Source organism: Pan troglodytes, chromosome 4 (genome assembly GCF_028858775.2).
Source record: "Pan troglodytes isolate AG18354 chromosome 4, NHGRI_mPanTro3-v2.0_pri, whole genome shotgun sequence".
Taxonomy (NCBI): Eukaryota; Metazoa; Chordata; class Mammalia; order Primates; family Hominidae; genus Pan; species Pan troglodytes.
In genome coordinates this window covers 58,393,102-58,420,588 of record NC_072402.2, presented here as the reverse complement: position 1 = coordinate 58,420,588, position 27,487 = coordinate 58,393,102, and the positions used below count along the sequence as shown (strand labels likewise).

Sequence of the window (27,487 nt, the reverse complement as noted above, 5' to 3'; positions counted from 1 at the left end):
TGAGTTCATGTCCTTTGTAAGGACATGGATGAAGCTGGAAGGCATCATTCTGAGCAAACTATCGCAAGGACAGAAAACCAAACACCGCATGTTCTCACTCATAGGTGGGAATTGAACAATGAGAACACTTGGACACAGGGTGGGGAACACCACACACCGAGGCCTGTTGTGGGGTGGGGGGAGGGGGGAGGGATAGCATTAGGAGATATACCTAATGTAAATGACGAGTTAATGAGTGCAGCATACCAATATGGCACATGTATACATATGTAACAAACCTGCACACTGTGCATATGTACCCTAGAATTAAAGTATAAAAGAAAACAAAAAACAAACAAAAAAACCCCTGCACATCTGTGCGTGGGAACTTAAAAATCCACAACACAATGGAATAAGAGCTTGATTGTGAAAATAAATGTTTCATTAATTTGATTTTTCATTGATGTCTTTTTTTTTTTATTAAACCTTATTGCTGGCCAAGGAAAAGACATTCTGCGGTAGAAAGAACACCAGTTTTGAAGTGAAGCAGATTTAGCTTGGAATCCTAGCTTTGCTGTTTTACTTTGTGATAACATTGGGTAGGTCATAACCTTTTTGAATTTCCTCATCGATAAAAGGGGGTCATATCTGAAGCTGATATGAGGATTATATGAGCTAGTCTGTGTGCAGTCCTTAGGACAGAGCCTGGCTCTGCTAAATGCTCCATAAACATTCCCTCTTGTCAATATGTATCCATGTAAAGCCCTGCACAGAGTCTGCACCAAACAGATGCTCCCCCACTTCCCCCACCTCTTACTTGCCAATTTTTCTTCTAGCTTAAATGAGAATGGATTTTACCAAAAACCGAGTCACAGTGTTGCGTGCTTTCTGGGATCTGACCTCTTCTCACTCCCTGCAATGGGTTGAATGGTGGCCCTAAAGATATGTTCTAACCTCTAATCCTGGAACCTGTGGCTATTCCCTTACATGGCAAGAGAGTGACTATGACCTTATATATGAAAGGATGTGACTAAGCCAAGGACTTTGAGAGGAGGAGTTTATCCTGGATTATCTGGGTGGTCCCTAAATGCAATCACATGCATCCTTAAAGGAGAGGCAGAGGAACTTTGAGACAGGTACACAGAGGAGCAATGCACACAGATGAGGCCAAGTGAAGATGGTGGCAGAGACCAGAGTGATGAGGCCACAGCAGCCAAGGCTGGAAGGACCAGGGAAGATTCTTTCCTAAAGGTTCTAGGAGAAGGCCCCCAGCTGACTTTTTTTTTTTTTTTTGAGGTGGAGTCTTAATCTGTCACCCAGGCTGGAGTGCAGTGGTGTGATCTTGGCTCACTGCAACCTCCGCCTCCTGAGTTCAAGCAATTCTTGTGCCTCAGCCTACCAAGTAGCTGGGATTACAGGCGCATGACACCACATCCAGCTAATTTTTTATTTTTACTAGAGACAGGGTTTCACCATGTTGGCCAGGCTGGTCTCAAACTCTTGATCCTAGGTGATCTGCCCGCCTTGGCTTCCCAAACTGCTGGGATTTCAGGCATGAGCCACTGCGCCCGGCCTGCTGCTGACATCTTGATTTCAGACTTTTGGGCACCAGAACTGTGAGAGGATAAATTTCTGTTGTTTTAAGCTACCCAGCTTGTGATAATTGGTTACAGCAGCACAGAGACAATCACACACTGTATTAATCTGGGCTAGAAGACAAAGCCCTTCCTCTCTTTTTCCAGCAACTCGACAAGAGAAACGACCTGTGCAAGAGGGTGGACCACAGCCCACACAGGTGCGTGCAAACACACCGCTCAGCCTTGTCAGGCATATTTCCTCAGAGACCCTGGCACGGCCAGGCCCTCCTCACCCCCAACAACACAGAGGAGTGGGTGAGGCCCTGAGGCTACCCGTCCCCCCACCTCCCGCCGACCCCTCGCCTGTTTTTTTTTTTTTCCTGTTTTCTCTTTCAGGTTTGGGATTCTTTCAGGCACAGCAAAACTTTTCTTTCCACAAGTCGTGACAAAGCTTACAATGCAAGTATCTTCAGTTACATAATATGTAGACTTTAGCAGGAACCTCTGTGTTCTGTAGTAAATGGCTTTACTACAGGTCGCTTCCTGCGTGTGTGGGCTTTGAGAGGGAACACAGCCGGAAAGAACACGTGGGACCAGAAGAGATGTTGCTATGGTGAAATCTGAAAGCACAAAAGAGAGTCGAGAGTTCTAAAGACCCAGGCTTCCTCCCTCACAGTTTTGCAAAGCCAGCCAGAGACCATGCCCCTGGCCAGTCAAATGATATGATCGTTAGGCCTTCCAGCAGCGCTGTGAATATGTAATATAGTATTATCCACATTTACAGTCAAGGAGACAGAAGCCAGTGGAGATCAACTAGTTTGTGCAAGTTCATGTAACTAGGAAGAGGGCAGAGACAGGACTTGAGCAAATGACCATCTGTCACCAAGACCCTGGCATGCCTCGTTGCCTCTAGCTAAAGAGAAATATAGGAAAATGCATGTGGAGGGATTCAGGCTTACCAAACCCACCTCGTTGGAGCCCTGAAGGTCCTTCTGCATCATATTCTTCCACCATTCTCTGGGCAACCATGAGCCAGAGTCAGTGCTAGGCCAGGGATTGGCCATGTGCAGGAAGCTTCCTATTGCCCTGTTGTATGGATGGAGAACACCTGGGCCTCAGTCCCCTCTGTTGCTATTTAGTGGGGTGTTGTTATTATTATTAGGAAGGACCCAACTTTGAACCTCTCTGTGCTTTAGTTCCCGCATCTGAAATGTGGAAGAGGGGTAGGTTGGATGACTGGTTCTGCATCTTTGCTGTCCATGAGAACTTCCTAAGGAGTGTTGGTTGGGCCAACCACTGCAGTTAAACTGGAATCTCCCTGGGTGGGATGCAAGCATCAGCATTTTCAGAATTTCTTCAGATGATTCTTTTTTCTTTTTTTTGAGACAGAGTCTTGCTCTGTCACCAGGCTGGAGTGCAGTGGCCTGATCTCAGCTCACTGCAACCTCCACCTCCCAGGTTCAAGCGATTTCCTGCCTCAGCCTCCCGAGTAGCTGGGACTACAGGCGTGTGTCACCGTGCCCAGCTAATTTTTGTATTTTCAGTAGAGACGGGGTTTCACCCTGTTGGCCAGGATGGTCTCGATCTCTTGACCTTGTGATCTGCCCACCTCAGCCTCCCAAAGCGCTGGGATTACAGGCGTGAGCCTTGCGCCCGGCCCAGATGATTCTTAAGTACAGCCAATGTGAGAACCAACAGGTTACTTGATTGCTAAGGTTCTTCCAGCTGCAATGTCTTCTGTCCCCATCTGCATGTAAAGACAGTACTGCTAGGGTTCACTTATCCAGACAGTAACGATTCATGAAAAACCCTCAACTAAAGCCCCATGCTCAACTTTTCCCGAGAAAGTCACCTCCCTTTGGTTTGTCCAACAATATAATATTTAAAATCTGTATAATAGTCTCAACCCTTATGGTCTTTCATGCTTTTAAGAAAGAGGAAGGATTAATGGGGTAATAAAACTATTCAGGAATGGCTTAGTTAATTATTATTCTAGGTCTTGCTATAAATGGTATCCTAGGGTTCTGAAAAAAATAATTAATGTAATTTAGTCATCCAGCACTAAGCCCTCATTTGATCTGAGGACTACTACATTCAGGCTGAAGGTAGAGAGATGAGTAGTCTTTTGCACTTCAGAAACTCCCAGTCCAAGGTGATAATAACAACAGCAATAATAATAACAGCTGCAGCCAAAATGGGAAAATACTTATTGAATATCAGGCATTGCTAACAGGTGCTTTTTATATGTTATTTTAGATCCTCACAACAACTCTGCTAGGTAAGCACCATTTCCTTCATTGTATTCCTGGGGAAACTAAGGCCCAGAGAGGTTAGGTAACTTGCCAAGGTCACACAGCTAAGAAGTAGATGATCTGCCATTCTGATCTACATCTATAAGATTTAAAATCCCATGCTCTTTCCATCATATGATAAAACCTCTAGAAAGAGAGAAAGGATTGAGAAATAGAGATAAAGATGGCAGGGAGAGGGTTAACTTCCATGGGAGAGAATCCGGCCCAGGTGGAGGAATTGCTGTGAATTGCTCACATGAAAGGTGTTAAAAGAAAATCAGTCTTGTAATTCTGTATCTTAACTATGTTTGGGGCTCAATCCTGTTAGAAGGTACAGCACTGGAACATGTAAATTCATTATGAAGAGCTAGTTCTTCTTCAGTCAGTCCCAGCTCCCTCCAATTAGTCTTCAAAAATAAACCCATTGTATGTTTTGTGGCTCAGCAACGTCATTTTTTAGCCAGTGTGAGCTCTTTGGTTCTTAGCAGATTTTCACTTTTACTGACTGCCATCAGTGATATAAAATGTACCAGGAGGAGAGGATGGTGGTGGGCACAGCTGTGACAACCCCTTTCTCTATGCTGTTCAGATCCAAACACGGTATGAGCCGGACATTCTGAAGGCACACACACACACACACACACACAAACACTATTCCAAATGAGCTAAGACCTGGAGAACACACTATATACATATATACATTAGCTAACTCAGGAATCTAAATATAAATTTATTTTTGGAGAAACCCACTGGGCTAAAATAATTCACCCACGAAGCCAGATGTAGCTTGAGGGGTAATAAACATGCTATGGCCTAGAGCAGGAAAAGGGAAAAAAGAATGAAGCAGTACATTTTCTTAATGAGGCTTTTTCAAACCACCATTTCATGTTGTAGCCAAAACAGATAAAATCACCAAAGGAACTTAGGATCTTGAAGAATATTCAGAGACTGTAGAAAGTGGTTTAAATAATAGATATTTAAGAAAAGATTCTAAAAAATATTTATTTTGTTTATAAAATGGAAATTTCATGTTTATACTAAAAAAAGATTTACTATTACACATAAGTATTACACGAAGATGTATATAAACACATTGCATATGCAAAATGTATACACATAGACCACATGGCCAAATACGTGATATTATAAGGATAAGTTGATCTCACAGCAACATTTTGATGTGGAAAATTACCTCCACTCCAGAAATTATAAGTAAGGAAGATATACCCTGGCATTGCAAATAATAGCATAGGGATATGTCATTACACAACCTTGGATGAGATAACATATCAACCCGACATAAATACAGGCAACATCTATTCCTGAAAGGAATAAAAAAATGCTTATGAAGATACAGCAATGAGATACTGGGCTAATAGAATGATAAAAATACATGTGATGTGTTCTTACATTGCTTACTCTAATTTTTAAAAAAGATTTGGAAAAAACAGAATAAAGATGACATTATCTGAAATGGTGTGCTTGAAATCCAGTTTTTAAAATTTGAAGGTAGGAATACTTCAACAAGATCATAAGCTTATACAACAAATCATAAGCTTATTTTTCTGTTTCAGATGCTTATCAAACTAGAAGTGAACATTTTGAACAGGTTTGTTTTCTAGGTGAAATCCTCTTTCCACATCCTACATAGCAAATACTCATGCACACCCACGCACGCACGCGCACACACACACACTTCTCTTTCTCTCCTTACAACTGTAAATCCATACCATGAGACTAAGGATGCTAACAACCAAAGAATGTGTTAAAGCAGCATTTTACCTCTTTGCTGATCAAACACAGAAGGGGTGCTGAAATCCATGGTAGCCTGTCTCATCATTGACCATCAGAATGGCAAAAAGCATCCAGGTCTCTAGAGAGGAGAAAACACCATCTCAAACCTTACTGTCAACACGACAGTCAGAGGCAGCATCGTTTGCCAAGACCTCTGTTTCAGGATTAAATGTGCATCAGAGCTGCAGGTTGTTGTCAAGGCAAGGTGATGAAAATAGGTAAATGCTATTCCTGTAAATACCTGCTAGGAAAAGAGTTACTCTATGGCCTCATTCATCAGCTGTACATGGGCATAATACACCCTCCACCCCCAAATCAATAAACACAATTATTCAAACTCCAAAAATATAGTAAAATTGTATGGGCCACCTGCCTTGGATCTGGGCTGGGAAAACACAGCAGATCACGGAGCTTCAGCAGCTGGAATGTCGCTTTACACCAACAGAAATCTGAATGGGTGAGTGAGGATTCACAGGGCCAGACAGAGCATGTGCAAAGCTGCCAATGCAGTTCCCATTCGGCTGTGCTCTTGGCGGAGTGAGAACTGCATTTGGGTCATGTGAGCAGAGAGTGCCATCTCAATGGAATGGGATGTAAATATTGTAGCAGGAGGCTGCTGGCCATGTGCTGTGTGGAGTAATTATCCATGTTGGCAGTCTTCTTCACTCCCCTTTCAGCTCCGTTCTCCAATTGACAGGGAGGATGGGGAAAGGCGTCATTTGAAAGGTGACATTTCAAGGCTCGAGTGTCTGTGGTGATAAAATTAAAACAGTCTGCCGTCACAAGGGTGTTTATTGTAGCAATACATGTAGTAAAACCTGAAAAATCACCGGAATGTACCTCATTCAGGGAGCAGCTAAGTAAATGGTAGTAAATTCGTACTCTAGATTTAAAAATCTGACATAAATAAATCTGTGTATTTATCTGGTGACATGTCACTAATCTATTGTTAAATGAAATAAACAAGTTATATATTTCATTTGTTCATGTTTTAATAAAACCAGAAACCACTCACTGTATACATTATTTTTATATATTCAGACGAACACTGAAAAAGATGTAGAAAGACACGTACTAAACTGCTAATATTGGCTCCCTCAGGCCACTGTGATTAGAGTAGGAGATTTCTAACTTGTTCTGTATCAATCTCTGTATTTTTGGCTTGTTAATAACCGGTATCTATTATCTTATATTTGTAATAAAAATATGATATACTACATTCAAACAAAGTTCTATATTCTAGGCACAACCAGATTTTTGGATAAGTCAAACAGCCATATAGTAGATGCTTTCATAAATGCTATTGATAGTGGTAATAACTGTTTTCTTTTTAACTTAATTAGTGTGTGATTGTGGAAATAAAAGCAGAAACCATTTTTCTCCGTATATGGCCACCTCTGTTTTGATATGGACTGATCTAGTGTATAATTTGTGTTCATTGATGGGCAGGCTCCTTGCTTTTCTCCTGCCTCATATTTTCTCAATGCCTATCATTAATTTTCCATCAACAAATTGGGGGGCCTCTCTTCTTTGTGACAATACCGCTACTCACTCAAAAATACTATTCACGCTCCTTTCCCACATTAGCCCCTCCCCTCAACATGCCCTTGTGTTCTTTTTATTTAAAAACACAGGCAGAACATATGTCTTACAAATCATTACCCAAAATGTGCTCCTTAGGTAAATCTCTTACATTTCCCAACACCAGTTTCTTGCATTAACCATGAGAGCCAGATTTAGGGGCTGCGAGTGGATTGAGGAGGAAACTGAGAATTACACCAGCAGATTCTCAGCTAAGGAGAGATGGCTCAAGCTCATCTGGCTGACGGAGGTAAAAGGGTTTTTTGCCATTCAGTCCCAAACAAGAGAAAAACAAAGGGTTTAGATGAACTTCCCTTTCATTCATTTGTTCATTAATTCATCAACTGTTAAGGAAGGAGTACTGTGCTCCAATCATTTCTACAGGCACTAGAGAGGCAAGACAGGAAATGTTCCCACACTCAATGAGCTTACACTCATGGGCGCAACTTCTGCTCCTGGCCATGCTGGAGTAATAGGGACTGGATTCACTCTCCTTCCTTAAACAACTGGAAAATTGGGCAAAATAAGTAGAACAGTTTTCGGACAGCAGGAAGCACAGGACAGGGATCTTTGAGAGAAGATAAACAAATGAGGTCAGTGTGAGTCCCCAGCTTGCTATCTGGGGAGAGTGTCCAGGCTGCAGCACATGGAGGGGATAGAGGGCTGAATGGTTTGTGGAAGGGCCCACAGAAAGGAATGTCCTCATTCTAGTCCTCAGAACCTGTGAATATGACCTTATTTGGAAAAGGAGTCTTTGCAGATGTAATTAAATTAAGGGTCTCAAGTTGAAATCATCCTGCATTATACTGGTGGGCCCTGTGTCCAGCCACAAATGCCCTTATAAGAGACACGCAGAGAGAAGAGGAGGAGGCCACGTGGGCACAGGGGCAGAGAGGGGAATGATGCAGCAACAAGCTAAGGAACACTTGCAGCCACCAGAAGCTGGAAGAGGTATGGAACAGGCTGTCCCTTAGAGCCTTCAGAGGGAGGAGGCCCTGTTGACACCTTGAGTTCAAAATTCTAGTCCCCAGAGCTGTGAGAGAATAAATATCTGTTGTTTTGAGCCACCAAACTTGTGGTAATTTGTTACAATGGCTTCAGGAAACTAATACAAAAGAGGAACTCTCAAAATAAATGCAAAGTCTCTAAAATGATTACAAAACCAAATTAAAATATACAGACATTTTCATGTTTTGAAAAGGGTTGCTTTGGGCTCATTTTGAAAAAGGGCAGTCAAAGAGAATGGAAAGGGCATGAACTTGGGTTTGTCTCTTGTTAGGTGTGTGATTAGGACAAGCTGATGCAGTGCAGGTGAGCCCCGAAATTGGGAGTTAGCCTGAAGGGTTGTTGGCTTTGCCCAGGAAAGAATTCAAAGGTGAGCCCGTGGTGGAGACAGTTACTTTTACTGAAGCAGCAGCAGCAGAGGTACTGCTCCTGTGGATCAGGGCTACCCCATGGGCGCTGTGCCCGGAGGAGCAGTGTATGGGATGGTGGCAGCTATATTTAGACCGATTTTAATTACGTGCTAATTAAGAGGTGGGCTACTCAGAACTTTCTGAAAAAGGAACAGGGAGTTTCTGGAACCAGGTAAGGTAAGTTCTGGGCTCTTACTATAGCATTTGTAAACTGTCATGGTGTTGGTGGGAGTGTCCTTATGCTACTAAGCAGTGAGAACAACTGGAGGTTGCTCTCATTACCATCTTCTGGTTTTGGCTGGCTTCTTCACTGCACCCTGTTTCAACCAGATCCTGATCTGAGCAGTAGGGTTGCAACCAGGGGTCTTGACCAGTGCTTGGAAAACAAGTCCTGCTGATCTACCTCACAGTAATATAATTTTTGAGCCTCAGTGTCTTAACCTGTGGCATGGGAATCCCACTCTCTAACTTCTTGTGAGAGTTGACTATTATTATTCAGTCGGCTTCCTGGGCTGCAAACATAAGGAAGAGTTCTTTCTTTCTTTCTTTTTTTTTTTTTGAGACAGAGTTTCGCTCTTGTCACCCAGGCTGGAGTGCAATGGCGCGATCTCAGCTCACCTCAACCTCCGCCTCCCGGGTTCAAGCGATTCTCCTCCCTCCACCTCCCGAGTAGCTGGGATTACAGGCATGTGCCACCACGCCTGGCTAATTTTTTTTGTATTTTTAGTAGAGACGGGGTTTCTCCATGTTGGTTAGGCTGGTCTCAAACTCCCGACCTCAGGTGATCCGCCCGCCTTGGCCTCCCAAAGTGCTGGGATTATAGGTGTGAGCCACTGTGCCTGGCCAAGATAGTTCTTTCTATACAACCAAGGCCAGTGTACAATAAGATATGGTTGTTTCTTCAAGTGCTCTTTTTTTTTTTTTTTTTTTGAGACAGGAACCCATGCTGGAGTGTAGTGGTGTGATCTCGGCTCACTGCAAACTCCTCTTCCCAGCTTCAAGCAATCTTCCCACCTCAGCCTCCCGGGTAGCTGGGACTGCAGGCACGTGCCACACTGGGCTAATTTTTGTATTTTTTGTAGAGACGGGGTTTCATCTTGTTACCCAGGCTAGTCTTGAACTACTGAGCTCAAGTGAGCCACCCACCTTGGCCCCCTAACGTGCTAGGATTACAGGCATGAGCCACCACATGGAGCCTTCACATTCATTTTGATTAGAGCACTTATTCATGCCTATCCGGTGCCTGTGGTGCATTAACTTTTTTGATCTACAATGCAGGAGAGGAGGAGAAGGCAAGGTCTGTGGTCATGCAAAATCTGACTCTTTCCTTCCTTTCCAGTTCTTTCCTCACCACTCTCCCTCCCTTCCCAACATCCAGCCACACTGTCTGTCCTTAAACACACTGTTGTTCCCTTTTCCATGCCCTAAAGACTGCTATTCTGTCTCTCCTTGGAATGCTGTTTCCCCTGCTCAGTGCCAACACTGAGCTCTCCCTGACCACATTATCCAAAATAGTCCTCCACTTTCATGTCCCACCAGTCACTTTCTTTTCCAGAATGCTGTTTTGTGAATTTACAATGAGAAATAGCCCTGTTAGGAAAACAGGGCTTTTGCCCATACTGTGACAACTGTCTAGCCCAATGCTTCTGAGGCTAGCCTGTAGTGAAAAATCTGGTTTTTGAATTTCCAAACCATCATTCATCATGCATTCTGAAAATATGATAAAAATTAATAATAGAAACATAAAAGTAGGAGTTACAGAATACAAGTCCTAATTTTTATTATTAGATTCAACAGGCATAATATTACTTGTCGATAAATATAATCGGGCTGGGCATGACAGCTTGCACCTGTAATCCCAGCATTTTGGGAGGCTGGGCCCAGGATCACTTGAGCCCAGGAGTTCAAGGCTGCCGTGATCTATGACTGCGCCACTGCACTTCAGCCTGAGCAACAGAATGAGATCATGTTTCTAAAATATATAAAGAAAATTAGGGCCAGACACAGTGGCTCATGCCTGTAATCTGAGCACTTTGGGAGGCCAAGGCAGGAGGACTGCTTGAACCCAGGAGTTTGAGACCAGCCTGGGCAACATGGTGATACCTTGTCTCTACAAAATAAAATTTAAAAATCAGCTGGGCATGGTGGCATGTGCCTGTAGTCCCTGCTACTGGGGAAGTTGAGGTGTGAAGATTGCTTGAACTTGGGAAGTTGAGGCTGGAGTGAGCCATGATCACGCCACTGCACTCCAGCCTGGGTGATAGAGTAAAATTCTGTCAGAAAAGAAAAGAAAAGAAAAGAAAAGAAAAGAAAAGTAAATCAGAACAAACATGGTACACAAAGAATTATAAAAACTGTGGGGCCAGGTGTGGTGGCTCATGCCTGTAATCCCAGCACTTTGAGAGGCCAAGGCAGGCAGATCATGAGGTCAGGAGTTCGAGAACAGCCTGACTAACATGGTGAAACCCTGTCTCTACTAAAAATACAAATATTAGCCAAGCTTGGTGGAGCACGCCTGTAATCCCAGCTACTCAGGGGGCTGAGGCAGAAGAATCGCTTGAACCTGGGAGGCAGAGGTTGCAGTGAGCTGAGATTGCGCCACTGCATTCCAGCCTGGGCGACAGAGTGAGACTCTGTCACAAACAAACAAACAAAAAACTGTGCACATTTTTCACTGAAAGTGCAATTCAGTATTAATAATCTGTGCTGTCCAATACAATAACCACTAGCTACATGTGGCTATTTAAATTTAAGTTAATTAAAATGAAATAAAGTTAAAAATTCAGTTCCTTAATCACAGTTGCCACTGTGATTTTACTTTGTCATTATTAAAATATTTTCCTCTTAACTTTCATTTTAGATTCAGGGGGTACATGTGCAGGTTTATTATACGGGACTATTATATGATGATGAGGTTTGGGGTACAACTGATCTTGTCACCCAGGTAGTGAGCATAGTACCCAATAGCTTTTCAATCCTTGCTCCCCTCCCTCAATCCCCTCCATTAGTCCCCAGCGCCTATTGTTCCCAGCATTATGTCCATGAGTACCCAATGTTTAGCTCCCACTTAAAAGCAGAAACATGTGGTATGTGGTTTTCTCTTCCTGTGTTGATTTGCTTAGGATAACAGTCTCCAGCTGCATACTGCTGCAAAGGACATGATTTTATTCTTTTTCATGGATGCAAACTTTTAGTAGTGTTTTTTTGTTTTTGTTTTTGTTTTTGAGATAGGGTCTCAATAGGGTGCCCAGGCTCTAGTACAGTGGCGCAAACATGGCTCACTGCAGCCTTGACCTCCTAGGCTCAAGTGATCCTCCTCCGCCAGCCCCGCAAGTAGCTGGGACTACAGGTGTGCACCACCATGCCCAGCTATTTTTTTTTTTTTTTTGTAGAGATGGGGTCTCGCCATGTTGCCCATGCTGGTCTCAAACTCCTGAGCTCAAACGACCTGCCTGCCTCAGCCTCCCAAACTGTTGGGATTACAGGTGTGAACCACCACACTCGGCCTATGGCTGCAAACTTTTGTGCTTTGAGAAATGCTGGTAAGTCATGAAAAGACAAGCCACAGACAGGGAGAAAATATTTGTAAAACACAAAGCCAATAAAGGACTTGCACCCAGAATATATAAAATCCTTAAAACTTAATAGTAAAAGAAAAGCACCCAATTTTTAAAAAAGGCTAAGATTTGAATCAATAGTTCATCAAAGAATTAATACCAAAGGTAAATAAGCACATGAAAAAATGCTCAGCATCATTTGTCATTAGAAAAATGTAAATTAAAATCGCAATGAAATACCACTATGCACCAATTGGAATAGCTTTAAAGAGAAACAAGAAACTAAGATTGCACCATGTGCTGGTGAGGATGTTGGAACTCTCATACATTGCTGCTGAAGGAGGACACAATGGTGCAACCATTTTGGAAAACAGTTTTATGGTTTCTTATAAAGTTAAACATAAATATGGCCCAGCAATGCAACCCCCAGGTATTTAAAGAAATGAAAACATATGTTTACACAAACACTTGTATATGATTGTTTATAGTGGCTTCATTACCACCCAAAACTAAAAGCAACCTCAATGTTCATTAACTGGTGAATGGATAAACAAACTATGGTGCATTTATATGATGGAATACTACTCAGCAATGAAAAGGAATGAGCTACTGATATGTGCAGTTAATGGATGAGTCTTTAGAGTATTATGCTAAGTTAAAGAACCCAGACACAAAAGGCTACATACTGCATGATTCCACATATAAGGCATTCTGGCAAAAAGTGGAGACAGAAATCAGATGAGTGCTTTCCAGGGGGAGGGAATGGACAACAAAGGAACGGGATAGAACTTTTGGAGTGACAGAAATATTCTATATCTTGAATGTGGCGATGGTTACATATCCTGTATTCATTTGTCAAACTCATAGAACTAAATATCTCAAAAGGGTGCATTTTACTAAATGTAAATCATACCTCAATAAACCTGAAAGAATCAGCAATATGAATCTTACTTCTTAACCTAGATTTTAAAATAATTGTTTGTTAAAAATGAACAATTGTTAAAAATTGAAACTAGCAGATTTAAAAAATGAATAAATGCTCACTTTTCTCATATTTTATATAATTTTAGAGTATGGTTGACAAACTAACCCTAAAATGTCACATATGTAACACTGTCCTACTGTGCATGACTTTTCATGCACATTTGAGAATGCCCAGCTGGTCTACACTACAGTGAGACAAGTCTGCCATCACAGGCTCGAAGGTTGTGGCAATGTCCAATTGCTGTAACCATCTCTAAGTGGTTACATTGAAAAGTTCTTTCAATTTGTATACTTAACTTGTCACAAACTGGTGATAAACCAGCATCTCCTGGACTGGCGGCAGCCACAGCCCACACTTTGAGTAGTGCTGGTCTAAATCTCTCTTTCCTTGACTCATCCCATGGTGGGCTTCTTCTTACCATTCAGGTCTCTGCTCAGACAGCCTTCCCTGACTTTGCTATTCTATCTAAAGGGGTCAGTGCCTTCCTTCTCAATTCCAATTATAGTTAATAAAATCTCCTCATTTTTACTTTCTTATAATTATCACTATCTGTAATTAACTTGTAATTCATTGTGTCTTCATTGTCTGTCTTTCTGTAGCAGATACTGTCAGTCCCCAGACCTGTTAATGTGCTTCAGCTGGCTTTGAAAGGTCAGCATGGACATTTTGGTCTGACAGTATTTTTTCAGAATGCAGAAGGTCACTTTACCAGCTCTGAGGATGGGCAAGAAGTGCCAGGGAATTAGTCAACCCCCTCCCCAGCCCACAACAATCCTCAACAAGTGACTCTCAGGAGCTGGTCTATAAACACCAGCTTCCTTTGCCCTTGGATAGGATGATTCTGAGGCATGGTGTTTTACTCCGTTTGCCATTTCCCTTTCAGGATTAAACTCCTTCAGGGTTAAACTCCACTGCCACCTGTGAGAATAGGTCTAATAACGTTCTTTTTATGGGCTGCTGTTCCCTCCCTGTATTACTTTCCCACGTTCCTGATATTTCCTGCACTTCTCAATAAGTTACTTGCATTGGAATCATTGTCTCAGGGTCTGCTTCTAGGGAAACCCAAATTGAAATATTTCTCCACAAGAGGGTAAATTTCATAAGGGCAGGGTCTTTGTCTACTCTTTCTTTGTCTGCTTTGTCCACTCCATGTCCTTACAGCCTAGCACAGAGAGGGGCACAAAGGAGGTGCTCAATACATTTCAGTGCATGAGTGAAACTTCACTGAAGAACTTTCCTTGCTCAAGCTGACAACTTGCTCACTGACATTGTAACATTGGAACCCAATTAACCATCCTTCATGGGGTAAGAACTTTCTGACAAGAACTTCTGTAGTCCTTGAAATTTTCTAGTCTAAACAAGAAACCATGTACTTGAGGATTGGTTCTAGGGTTTCTGGAATTGGCTCTCAAATCTGATTAAATTTAAGGATTCTAATAGCTCTATTTCTAGAAGTAAAGAGAGCATTGATAGTCCACGGTGTGAAGTGGTAATAGAGATATGCAAAAAGCTGCACTGAATATTCCTAATTAATCACTAGACACAACAGGCAAGGAGTTGGGTGACTGTGTAGACGATACCCTCAAACATTTTTGGAAACTTAATGAATATGGCTGGTTGCTCCTAATGTCACTGGACAAAGTGATGAAAGAAAAGGATTAGCTCACGGATTCTAATTCCCAGCTCAGGTGCCATATAGATGACCTGGAGGTGTGTATATGTACCCTGAAGGAGAGTCTTACCTCCTGTAGCCATGAGGCTGAGGATGCTGAAATCAAATGCAGGCTCTCATGCTGCAGCTGCCTGAATTACAATGCAAATTGAACTCCTGAATTACAGCGCAAGTCAAACTCCCAGCTTCACAGGATGTCTGCTGTTAAAGTGAGGACATTGATTGGGAAAGTAGAGGATACTGTAAATTGGATAGAGACATGTGAGAAGACCCTGATGAAGCTGGGGGACATTGAGCATCTAAACTCTGAGGAGTCTTCTTTGCCAGTGGAAGTGGACTCCCAATCCCTAGTAGAAGCAGCCTCCCCATCTCCAGTGGTAGCAGCCTTTTCACCTCAGTCTGAGAAGATTGACCCTGAATTTCTGAGGAAATTGTATTGGCCTTCCTTGAGGCAGCTGCCGTGCACAACAATGCTGATTCTCTTCAGGAGCCACCACCATTTTTCCTCTGCTTCTAGACCTATAACTAGACTCAAGTCCCAGCAGCCCCTAAAGGTGAGGTGCAAAGTGTGACCCATGAAGTACATTATATTCCAAAATAATTACTTGAGCTTCCTAAAAATCCAGGAAACATGGGAATGGATACTAAGGGAGTGAGATAATGGTGAAAGGAACATAAAGTTAGATCAGGTTGAATTTATTGATATTAACTAATTAAGCAGAAATTCTGCATTTACTGTTGCAGCTCAGGCAGTTATAAAGTGTTCTAACAGTCGGGTTAGTGGGTTGAAACATGGACCAAAAAGTGGCCCAGGGTGAGCAAATTGGAAATACTGGACTTGCCTTGGTTTAATGTGGAAGAGATTCAAAGGCTTAGGGAGATTGGAATGTCAGAGTGGATTTGTCATTTAAGAACTACTCACCCACACTGGAGGGTCTAGAAGACATACTTTTAGCAGTACCGTGAGGAATAGGAATAAATCTGTGAGGGGAACCCCAGCATCTTTGAAGAGTTCTGTGATTGCTCTTCTCTGCAGACAGTGAGAACTGCAGTCATTGAATTGGGAAACCTAAATGCAGTGGGAATAATTGGATCCTAGGATGGTAGGGCTAAGTGGTGATACTCAACTGCCAAAGACAAGGTGGGCATAGTTACTGTTGTGAAAAAAAAAATAGAATCATGGCACCCCAAATTCACTATGCCACTGGGAAAGTTAAGCTTGAGAACTGAGTCATGCAAAAAGCTGTCTTCTTTCATCCCCAAACAGATAGCTGTATTTTCACATGCTGACTTTATCATATGTAGAATTACTGGGCATGAGAGAAATGTGTAATTGCTTTTTCCCCTATTCCCTCTTTTTTTTTTTTTTTTTTTTTTTTTTTTTTTTGAGACGGAGTCTCGCTCTGTTGCCCAGGCTGGAGTGCAGTGGTGTGATCTCGGCTCACTGCAACCTCTGCTTCCCAGGTTCAAGCAATTCTCCTGCCTCAGCCTCCCGAGTAGCTGGGATTACAGGCCCCCACCACCACACCTGGCTAATTTTTGTATTTTTAGTAGAGACAGGGTTTCACCATATTGGCCAGGCTGGTCTCAAACTCCTGACCTCAGGTGATCTGCCCACCTCAGCCTCCCAAAGTGCTGGGATTATAGGCATGAGCCACCGCGCCTGGCCAACTCTATTCCCTCTTTCCACATGTAATATGTAGACTCACTGAGTGCTAATCAGAGCCTCACAAAAAGGTGACCACTTGTTTCATTGCCTATCCTCTCTCCTTTATTTCCCTCCTCTTCTGCTTGCTCTGTCCTCTTTAAATACTGAAGTTCCTAAAACTCTCTTTGGAAAAAGCCCAGGTCACATATCCCACTGTGACCTGTGTTTCTTTTTCCTGGTTGCATCCTCAACCTTGGCAAAATAAACCTGCAGTCAATTGAGATCTACCTCAGTCACTCTTTGGTTTATGCTGTAATGGACAGCAGAGGTCCAAGCAGCAATCAGAGTTGTCTGAGTCATAGAAACCTATGGCATTGGCTAGTTGATCATGGCGTTTCTCAAAGTAAAATAGATAGGAAGCTTATGAAATTCTTAATCTGCATAAGCAGAAAAGCTCTAGGTTAAGTGACAAAAGTCTAACACGAATCATAAAAACAGAGAATCATGATCCCTCAATTAATTCCCAGAATTGAGCCTGTTTACAAACCTAGAACCCCTTAAATGAAGGGGAGGCTGGATCCCTTGAGGAAAGGCCCTGGTACCCTACTAAATGTTTATACTGTTAATCTTTCTCTCAGTTTCCCCCAAAAGAGATGTATGGCCTTTTTACTAGGGTAACTGTGCATTGAGAAAAGAGAAATAATCAGACCTCTCAGGGCTTACTGGACATTGGCTCTGAGCTGACACTAATTTCAGGAGACTCAAAATATCACTGTGGCCTGCCAGTCAGAGGAGGGACTTTTGGAGGTCATGCGGTCAATGGAATTTCAGCTCAGATCCATTTCACAGTGGGTCTAATGGGCCCCAATGCCATCCTGTGGTCATTTCCCCAGTTCTGGATGCACAATTAGAATAGACATACTTAGCAGCTCACAGAATCTCTACATTGGTTCCCTGAATCGTGGAGTAAGGGCTATTATGGTGGGAAAGGCCAAGTGGAAGCCACTAGAACTGTGTCTACCTAGGAAAATACTAAACCAAAAGCAATATGACATTTCTGGGGGAACTGTAGAGGTCATAAAGGACCTGAAGGATGCAGGGGTGGTGATTCCCACCACATCTCCATTCAACTTTCCAATATGCTTTCCAATTTGGCAGAAGACAGGTGGATCTTCGAGAATAACAGTGGATTATTGTAAGCTTAACCAGGTGGCAACTCCAATTGCAGCTGTTGTTCAGATATGGTTTTATTCCTTGAGCAAATTAAAACACTCTCTGGTACATAGTATGCAGTTACTGCTCTGGCAAATGCTTTTTTCTCTCAATACCTATTAGTAAAGACCACCAGAAACAGTTTATTTCAGGTGACAAGGCAACATTCTTGATGAACATAAATCCAAAAATCCTCAACAAAATACTAGCAAACTGAATCTAGTAGCACATTAAAAAGTTAATCCACCATAATCAAGTGGGTTTTATCCCTAGCACGCAAGGCTGATTCAACATATGCCAATCAATAAATATGATTCATCACATACACAGACCTAAAAACAAAAGCCACATGATCATCTTACTAGATCAGAAAAGAATTTCAATAATATTCAACATCCCTTCATGTTTAAAACCCTAAACAAACTAGGCATTGAAGGAATATATCTCAAAATAATAAGAGCCATCTATGACAAACTCACAGCCAAAAACATACTGAATGGGCAACCCAGTATAGGCAGGACTGTACTGAATTCTGGAAGCATTCCCTCTGAGAACTGGAACAAGACAAAGATTCCTACTCTCACCACTCCTATTCAACATAGTACTGGAAGTCCTAGACTGAGCAATCAGGCAAGAGAAAGAAATAAAAGGCATCCAAACAGGAAAAGAGGAAGTCAAACTATCTATGTTTGCAGATGATATGATTTTATACCTAGAAAACCTCATATTCTCTCTGCCCCAAAGCTCCTACATCTGGTAAACAACTTCAGCAAAGTTTCAGGATACAAGATCAATGTACAAAAATTAGTAGCATTTCTATATACCAACAACATCCAAGCTGAGTTCCAAAACAAGAACGCAATCCCATTCACAACAGCCATACACATACACACACACATACATATACACACACACAGACACACACATACACAATACCTAGGAATACAGCTAACCAGGGAGGTGAAAGAGCTCTATAATGAGAATTATCTTTCAAACAGATTCTTTTATTATTCTTTTCTGAAAGAAATCAGAGATGATACAAACAAATGAAAAAACATTCCATGCTTGTGGATAAGAAGGAATCAATATTGTTAAAATGGCCATACTGCCCAAACCAATTTACAGATTGAATGGTATGCCTATCAATTTATCAATGACATTTTTCACAGAATTATAGAAAAATTAGAAAAATTTTTAGAATTTTTCAGAATTTTTAGAATTAGAAAAAAACGATTCTAAAATTTATATGAAACCAAAAGAGCCTGAATAGCCAAAGCAATCCTAAGCAAAAACAACAAAGCTGAAGGCGTCACCTTACCCAACTTCAAACTATACTACAAGGTTACAGTAACCAAAACAGCATGGTACTGGTACCAAAACAGACACATAGACCAATGGATCAGAATAGAGAGCCCACAAATAATGCTGCACACCTACAACCATCTGATCTTCAACAAAGTTGACAAAAACAAGCAATGGAGAAAGGACTCCCTGTTCAATAAATGGTGCTGGGATAACTGGCTAGCAATGTGCAGAAGATTGGAACTGGACCCCTTCCTTACACCATGTACAAAAATCAACTCAAGATGGATTAAAGACTTAAACGTAAAACTTAAAACTATAAAAAATCCTGGAAGATAACCTAGGAAATAACATTCTGGACATAGGCCCTGACAAATATGCCTATGCCTATGTTGTCTTTCATGACAAAGACACCAAAGCAATTGACAAATGGTACCTAATTAAATGAAAGAGCTCCTGCATAGCAAAAGAAACTATCAACAGAGTAAACAGACGACCTACAGAATGGGAGAAAATGTTTGCAAATTATGCATCTGACAAAGGTCTAATATCCAGAATCTATAAGCAACTTAAACAAATTTATAAACAAGAAAAAATCCCATTAAAAAATGGGCAAAGGACATGAAGAGACACATTTTTTTTTTTTCAAGACAAGGTCTCACTTTGTCACCCAGGCTAGAGCACAATGGTGCAATCTAAGCTTACTATAGCCTCCACCTCCCAGGTTCAAGCAATCCTTCTGCCTCAGCCCCAAAAGTAGCTGGGACTCCGGGTGCATGCCATCATGTCTGGCTAACCTTTTTGTACTGTTTTGTAGAGATGAGGTTTCACTATATTGGCCAGGCTGGTCTTGAACTTCTGAGCTCAAGCGATCTGCCCACCTCAGCCTCCCAAAGTGCTAGGATTACAGGAGTGAGACACTGTGCTTGGACATGAATAGACACTTTTAAAGAGACATACCCGTAACCAATAAGCATATGAAAAAATGCTCAACATCACTAATCGTTAGAGAAATGGAAATAAAAAACCACAATTAGACCCATCTCACATCAGTCAGAGTGGCTATTACTAAAAAGTCAAAAAGTAACAGATGCTGGAGAGGTTGTGGAGAAAAGAGAACACTTATATACTATTGGTGGGAATGTAAATTAATGCAGCCACTGTGGAAAGTAGTTTGGAGATTTCTCAAATAAATTAAAACAGAACTACTATTTGATGCATCCATCAAGTGGAAAGTTTCCTTAATTTCAATTTTTCAGTCAGATTTGTGTAAGCTGATCCAATTGAGATGTCTATGTTATTGGTTATTGTTTCTGCTGTTAATCGTCATTTCTCTTCAATTAAGGTATAAACAAGTTGAATTTTTTCCTTGCAAATTGAAATGGATGATCTACTGTTTCAGGCTTCATTTCCAAAGTGGTCTCGTCCTTTCTTAAAATGAGTTATTCATTGATAAACGACTGATTTCTTTGGGAGCATTGAGCTCATAAACTTTTCATAAAAGATCAACGATTTCACCATTCTTCCACTCAAACTTCCCCATAAATATAATATTTGTTCTTGTTTCAATTTTAGCAGGATTGAGCTCATAAACTTTTCATAAAGGATCAATGATTTCACCATTCTTCACTCAAGCTTGACTATAAATTTAACATTTGTTTTTGTTTTTAGCAGAATTCATGTTGCTCTGATAGAGGCTCTTTTCAAACTGAAATCTTAAGCTTCTTAGTGCTTTCAACTAGATCTTGTTCAGACATGTTAGTATGAGTCTATTTCAGACATGTTAGTATGAGTTTATTTTGGTGTAAAAAACTTGAAATTCATACGTAGTTTTTTCATAAAACATATTTTCTATGAACTATTTGAAGACCCCTCATACGTAGATGTACAAATAACATACTGATATGGTTAGGCTTTGTGTACCCACCCAAATCTCACCTTGAATTGTAATCCTCATAATCCCTACAGGTCAAGGGAGAGACCAGGTGGAGGTAATTGGATAATGGAGGTGGCTTCTCCCATGCTGTTCTTGTGATAGAGAGTGAGTTCTCACGAGATCCGATGGTTTTATAAGGGGCTCTTCCTCCTTTGATCAGCACTTCTCCTTCCTGCCACCTTGTGAAGAAGGTGCCTTGCTTCCCCTTTGCCTTCTACCTTGATTGTAAGTTTTCTGAGGCCACCCCAGCTGTGCTGAACTGCAAGTCAATTAAACTCCTTTCCTTTATAAATTACCCAGTCTCAGGCAGTTTTTTACAGCAGTGTGAAAATGGACTAATACAATAAATTGGTACTGCAGAGAGTGGAGAGCTGCTATAAAGATACCAAAAAATGTGGAAGTGACTTTGGAACTGGATAATAGGTGGAGGTTGGAACAGTTTGAAGGGCTCAGAAGAAGACAGGAAAACGTGGGAAAGTTTGGAACTTCCTAGAGACTTGTTGAATAGCTTTGACCAAAATGCTGATAGTGATATGGGCAATGAAGTCCAGGCTGAGGTATCTTAGGTGGAGATGAGGAACTTGTTGGGAACTGGAATAAAGGTGACTCTTGCTATGCTTTAGCAAAGAGACTAATGGCATTTTGCCCTTGCCCTAGAGATCTCTGGAACTTTAAACTTGAGAGAGATGATTTAGCGTATCTGGTGGAAGAAATTTTTTGGTAGCAAAGCATTCAAGAGATGATGTGGGTGCTTTTAAAAGCATTCAGTTTTATGCATTCAAAAAGAGATGGTTTGGATTGGAACTTATGTTTAAAAGGGAAGCAGAGCATACAAGTTAGGAAAATTTGCAGCCTGATGATGCACTAGAAAAGAAAAACCCATTTTCCAGCCAGATGTGGTGGCTCATGGTTGTAATCCCAGAGCTTTGAAAGACTGAGGCAGATGGATCACTTGAAGTCTGGAGTTCAAGACCAGCATAACAACATGGTGAAACCCTGTCTCTACTAAAAATACAAAAATTAGCCAGGTGTGGTGGTACATGCCTGTAATGCCAGCTATTTGGGAGGCTGAGGCAGGAGAATCACTTGAACCCTGAAGGCAGAGGTTGCAGTGAGCTGAGATCACGCCACTGCACTACAGCCTGGGGGACAGAGTGAGAATCTGTCTCAAAAACAAAAAACAAAAAACAAAACAAAACAAAACAAAAAAAAAAAGAAAAAGAAAAAGAAAAACCCAAATTTGCAGAAGTAATGAGGAACCAAATGTTAATTGCTAAGACAATGGGGAAAATGTCTTCAGGGCATGTCAGAGGTCTTCACAGCAGCCCCTCCTATCACAGGCCTGGAGACCTAGGAGGAAAAAATGGTTTTTGGGGCCAGGACAGGGCCTTGCTGCTTTGTGCAGTCTCAGGGCTTTGTGCCCTGTGTCCTAGCCATGGCTAAAAGGAGCCAATGTACAGCTCAGGCTATTGCTTCAGAGGGTGCAAGCCTTGGCAGCTTCCAAGTGGCATTGCACCTGCAGGTGCACAGAAGTCAAGGATTGAGGTTTGGGAACCTCCACCTAGATTTCAAAGAATGTATGGAAATATCTGGATGCTTAGGCAGAAGTTGCGTGCAGAGACAGAGCTCTCATGGAGAACCTCTGCTAGGGCAATGAAGAAGGGAAATGTAGGGTCAGAGCTCCCACACAGAGTCCCCACTGGGGCACTGCCTAGTGGAGCTGTGAGAAGATGGCCACCATCCTCCAGACCCCAGAATGATAGATTCACTGCCAGCTTGCACCATGTGCCTGGAAAAGCCACAAACACTCAATGCCAGTCCATGAAAGCAGGCAGGAGGGGGACTGTAACCTGTAAAGCCACAGGGGCAGAGCTGCCCATGGCCATGGGAGCTCACCTCTTGCATCAGCATGACCTGGATGTGAGACATGGAGTCAAAGATCATTTTGGAAATTTAAGGTTTAATTACTGCCCTGCTGGATTTCAGACTTGCATGGGGCCTGTAATCCCTTTGTTTTGGCCAATTTCTCCTATTTGGAATGGGGGTGTTTACCCAATGCCTGAACCCCCATTTTATCTAAAAAGGGACTTGCCTTGTCTCAGATAAGACTTTGGACTTGGACTTTCGGGTTAATGCTGGAATGATTAAGTCTTTGGGGGACCGTTGGGAAGGCATGATTGATTTTGAAACATTAAAGGGATATGAGATTTGGGAGGCGCCAAGGATGGAATGATATGGTTAGGTTTTGTGCCCCCACCCAAATCTCATCTTGAATTGCAATCCCCATAATCCCCACGTGTCAAGGAAGGTAATTGAATCATGGGCACAGTTTCCCCCATGCTGTTCTCATGATAGTGAGTGAGCTCTCACAAGATCTGATTTTTTTTTTTTTTTTAGACGGATTGTCCCTCTGTCACCCAGGCTGGAGGGTGGTGGCTCAATCTCTGCTCACTGCAACCTCCGCCCCCCAGGTTCAAGTGATTCTCCTGCCTCGGCCTCCTGAGTAGCTGGGATTACAGGTGTGTGCCACCATGCCCAGCCAATCTTCTTTTTTGTATTTCTAGTAGAGATGGGGTTTCAGCATGTTGGTCAGTCTGTTCTCAAACTCCTGACCTCGTGATCTACCTGCCTTGGACTCCCAAAGTGCTGGGATTATAGGCGTGAGCCACTATGTCCAGCCCTGATGGTTTTATAAGAGGTTCTTTCCTGTTTGCTGAGCACTTCTCCTTCCTGCTGCCTTGTGAAGAAGGTGCCTTGCTTCCCCTTTGCCTTCTTCCATGATTGTAAGTTTCCTGAGGCCTCCCCAGCTATGCTGAACTGAGTCAATTAAACTCCTTTCCTTTATAAATTACTCAGTCTTGGGCAGTTCTTTATAGCAGTATGAAAATGGACTAATACACATACATAGTGATGTATATATTATAAAGAAGAAAGAAAAGTGTGTGTGTGTGTGTGTGTGTGTGTTTAAAGAAAACAAAGCTTTTGTTATTTTTTTGTTTTCTTTCCGCTTTTATTATTCAACATGAGATGTATTGACTTTATATCATAGTACTTATATATTGTTAATTTATACATAGCATTTAAGTTATAGGACATCAAGGAGAAGAGTAAGCATCACTTAAGGACTTTACATGTTCTTCCGGGGAAGGAGTTAGTGTGTTTTCAGTTGTATGTGGGATGGCTGTATCATGTTAGGTGCATATATGATGTGGTTATTGCCCTATCTGGAGATTAAGTATGGTTTATGGAGAGGTGTATAGGTGCCAAGTTGATGAGGGGTGGAAATGTGATGATTAATTTTATCTGTCAACTTGACTGGGCCATGGGATGCCAACACATTTGGCCAAACATTATTCTGGGTGTGTCTGTGAGTGCATTTCTAGATGAGATTAACATTTGAATCAGTAGACTGAGAAAAAAATTGCCCTCCCCAATGCTGGGGGGAATCACGCAAAATCTCGAAAGCTTGAATACAACAAAAAGGCAGAGGAAAGCTGAAACCTCTCTCTGTTTCTGATTGCTTGAGCTAAGACATGAGTGTTCTCCTGTTCTTGTACTAGGACTTATACCAGCAGCCCTTTATTCTTAGGTCTTTGGACTTGTGCCAGGATTTCTATCACTGTCTTTTCTGGGTCTTTAGCTTGCAGACAGCAGATTGTGGGACTTCTCAGCCTCCATAACTTCATAGGTCAATTCTTTATAATAAATCTAGTTGTCTCTCTCTCTCTCTCCCTCTCTGTTTGTCTTATCTATCTATCTAGTTGCCTCAAGCCTTTAGTAAATCAAATGTGTCATACTTATATACAGGCTTGGATGGGGTCATGATGTGTAGAAGAACACAGTTTAAATAAAATTCTGGATTATTCTACATTCATCCATCTCCTGGTACTTGTGAGGAAGAAGAAACTTTCAATCAAGTGTGAACCATGAAGAAGTGGCTCAGCAGTGGTTGATGTAGAAAGAAACACTGAAGGGCCCAGGGAAACTGGAAGGTCATCATTATCATCATTTTCATTATTGTTATCCTTGCTATATAACTCAAGCCAATCACCCAACATTCAAGCACCCACCTTCTTTGTGTATCAACATATAAGTTGCTTTATGTGTCTGTGTCCCTGTGGAATTTGAGCCGCTTCTTGGTCACATGCTTTTCTCCTCACCACTCTTAGCCTTCCTGCTCACCTCTTACCCCTCCAATCCCAGACCACTTCTCACCTTGATACTCCTTCCCTACCTGATCCTTGATTGGATGTTTCTTATGAGACCATCACAGTTGGGGATGAAAAAGCAGTGGCTGCTCAAGAATATTACCAAATTAAAACATAACTGTAGACAATATGACAAAAGAGTCCTTGCTGTTATCCTTGAAGTCAAGGGGTTTCTAAACTACTTCCAAGGTCATTCCTTTAAAAATCTGTGAGCAATGTTCATGAGCTAATTTGGACTTTTTCTAAGGATAGCCCATATACTTAAGAGTCCCACTGTTTTACTAAGAGCCATATTCTTGTATAAAATCCTGGAAGAACACTACTGAATATTGATGCCATCTGTCACTTCAAATTTCCAACTGTTATTTATACTATACCCATACCTCATTTCATGAAGCAACACTATGAACTCTTTCCCTATAAAATATGCCATATGCTTTATGTACATATTTGTTATACCCGTAAGACAACTTTCATATTGCTTTGGTCTTACAATTCATACCTTTTAATATTCATTCACTTATTTACTCAACAAACAAACATTTGGCACCTACTCTGCATTAGAGACTCTGATAGCTCAAAATATATGTCCTTTATAGAGATTTTTTGACCATTTCAACATTTGTTGCCCTATTTGGCTCTTAATCAAAAATTATATTTAGACACCTTTCCTACTGATATTGTTCATTGTTTTGTAATGTTAGTCTTTCTGTTGTTGTTGTTGTTAAGACAGGGCCTCGCTCTGTCACCCAGGCTGGAGCGTGGTGGCGTGATCACAGCTCACTGCAGCATCAACCTCCTGGGCCCAATCAATTCTCCCATACCACCACTCCCGGCTACTTTTTTTTTGAGACAGAGTTTTGCTCTTGTTGCCCAGGCTGGAGTGCAATGGCGTGATCTCGACCCCACCACAACCTCCGCCTCCCGGGTTCAAGAGAATCTTCTGCTTCAGCCCCCCGAGTAGCTGGGATTACAGGCATGTGCCACGATGCCTGGCTAATTTTGTATTTTTAGTAGAGATGAGGTTTCTCCATGTTGGTCAGTCTGGTCTCAAACTCCCAACCTCAGGTGATTCACCCGCTTCGGCCTCCCAAAGTGCTGGGATTACAGGTGTGAGCCACCATGCCCAGCTAGTCTTGTTAGTCTTCATATCCACAACTGAATTCTGAACTTCTAAGTTCTCAGAAAGCAGGAGCTGAATGAGAGGTCTTCTGTCTCTCACAGTGCTAAAACAATGCTATGCAAGTAGCAGTAACAGAGTCAGTAGCCAGTAATAGATAGTGGTTTGTTAAATGCTAAATGTTAAATGCCTGAATGGAAAAATCATACATATATATATATATATATTTTTTTTTTTTTGCAAAAATGGTGATGAAGGTGATGGAAGCCTGCTAGCTCCACAGTGCGTGCTCCTCTTCCCCGCCCCTTCCCAGTGTGTGTGATCCCATCCTAGTTAGTGCAGACCCTCCCCTTTACGACTTTGTTATATATTTTCCTTTTGTTTTTAGTTTCTAGGCTTCTATGAAACTTTATGCCTATAATGATAGAAAATTGAGTATTTATCATACTTATCAGGTATATCTAGCATGCTTAGGTTGATCTAGAACTATGATGTCATTCATTCAATCATACGATAAATATTTAATGAGAATTAACTATGTACTAGGCAACGGCCTTGGTGCTAGGGACATTGTGGTGACTAGAACAGGCGTGCGGTCCTTATTCACAAAAAGCTTTTACTTTAGAGGTAACTTAGGTGGGCGTTTGCTGTGGTCTTTTGGCATCTCAGAGTCCTTAGATGCTGAGGGAACATCTCTTAATGATTACCTTTATAAGAACATAATAGCCCTCCCCATAACTGGGCAGACAGAAGGCTCTTCCTCCCATCGCTCCAGCCCACTAACAAATGCTGCTCTTGCTGCTGTCTTACAGGCAACTTTCTTAGCCTACCTTGCCTAAATGAAAGATGTAAAGAGGTTCCTCATCCTGTTACACTACGTCGTACTTAGGCTCATACTAGCTAGTGGGCATTGCTATTACAATGGGTATCCACAGATCCGAATAATGTTAGCCTTTCTTTTAAAAATCTCAAATAGATAGTTTTGAACTTGTTTCTTCCTCTGAACTGCATTTGTTGCTTTACTAGATTTCCATCTCAACTGGAAACCTTGGGAATTGTATTCAATCATATCTGGATTGTGGCCTCTTCCACGGCAATCCAATGGATTTGGGAAATTACAGAAACAAAATGTGATAAAAACACAACCCACGATGCTTTTAAATGTCTGTGTGAACGGTGAATTTGCTGAACATCTCAAAATTGTTTTTGA

General features: G+C 41.7%; 1 protein-coding gene across 1 annotated transcript in view; it reads right to left on the bottom strand.

The window, feature by feature from the left end:
* ANKRD55 (ankyrin repeat domain 55) overlaps nucleotides 1–6,108 on the bottom strand; it is a 134,173-nt gene extending 128,065 nt beyond the window's left edge. Inside the window, exons 1-2 of the mRNA XM_016953294.3 lie at nucleotides 6,015–6,108; nucleotides 5,630–5,720 (exon numbers count right to left, since the gene is read on the bottom strand). Of these exons, the coding sequence (XP_016808783.3) occupies nucleotides 5,630–5,687 (58 nt within the window). The 5' untranslated portion in view covers nucleotides 5,688–5,720; nucleotides 6,015–6,108. The remainder of the gene's footprint in view (nucleotides 1–5,629; nucleotides 5,721–6,014) is intronic.
* Between the last annotated feature and the right edge of the window lie 21,379 nt (nucleotides 6,109–27,487).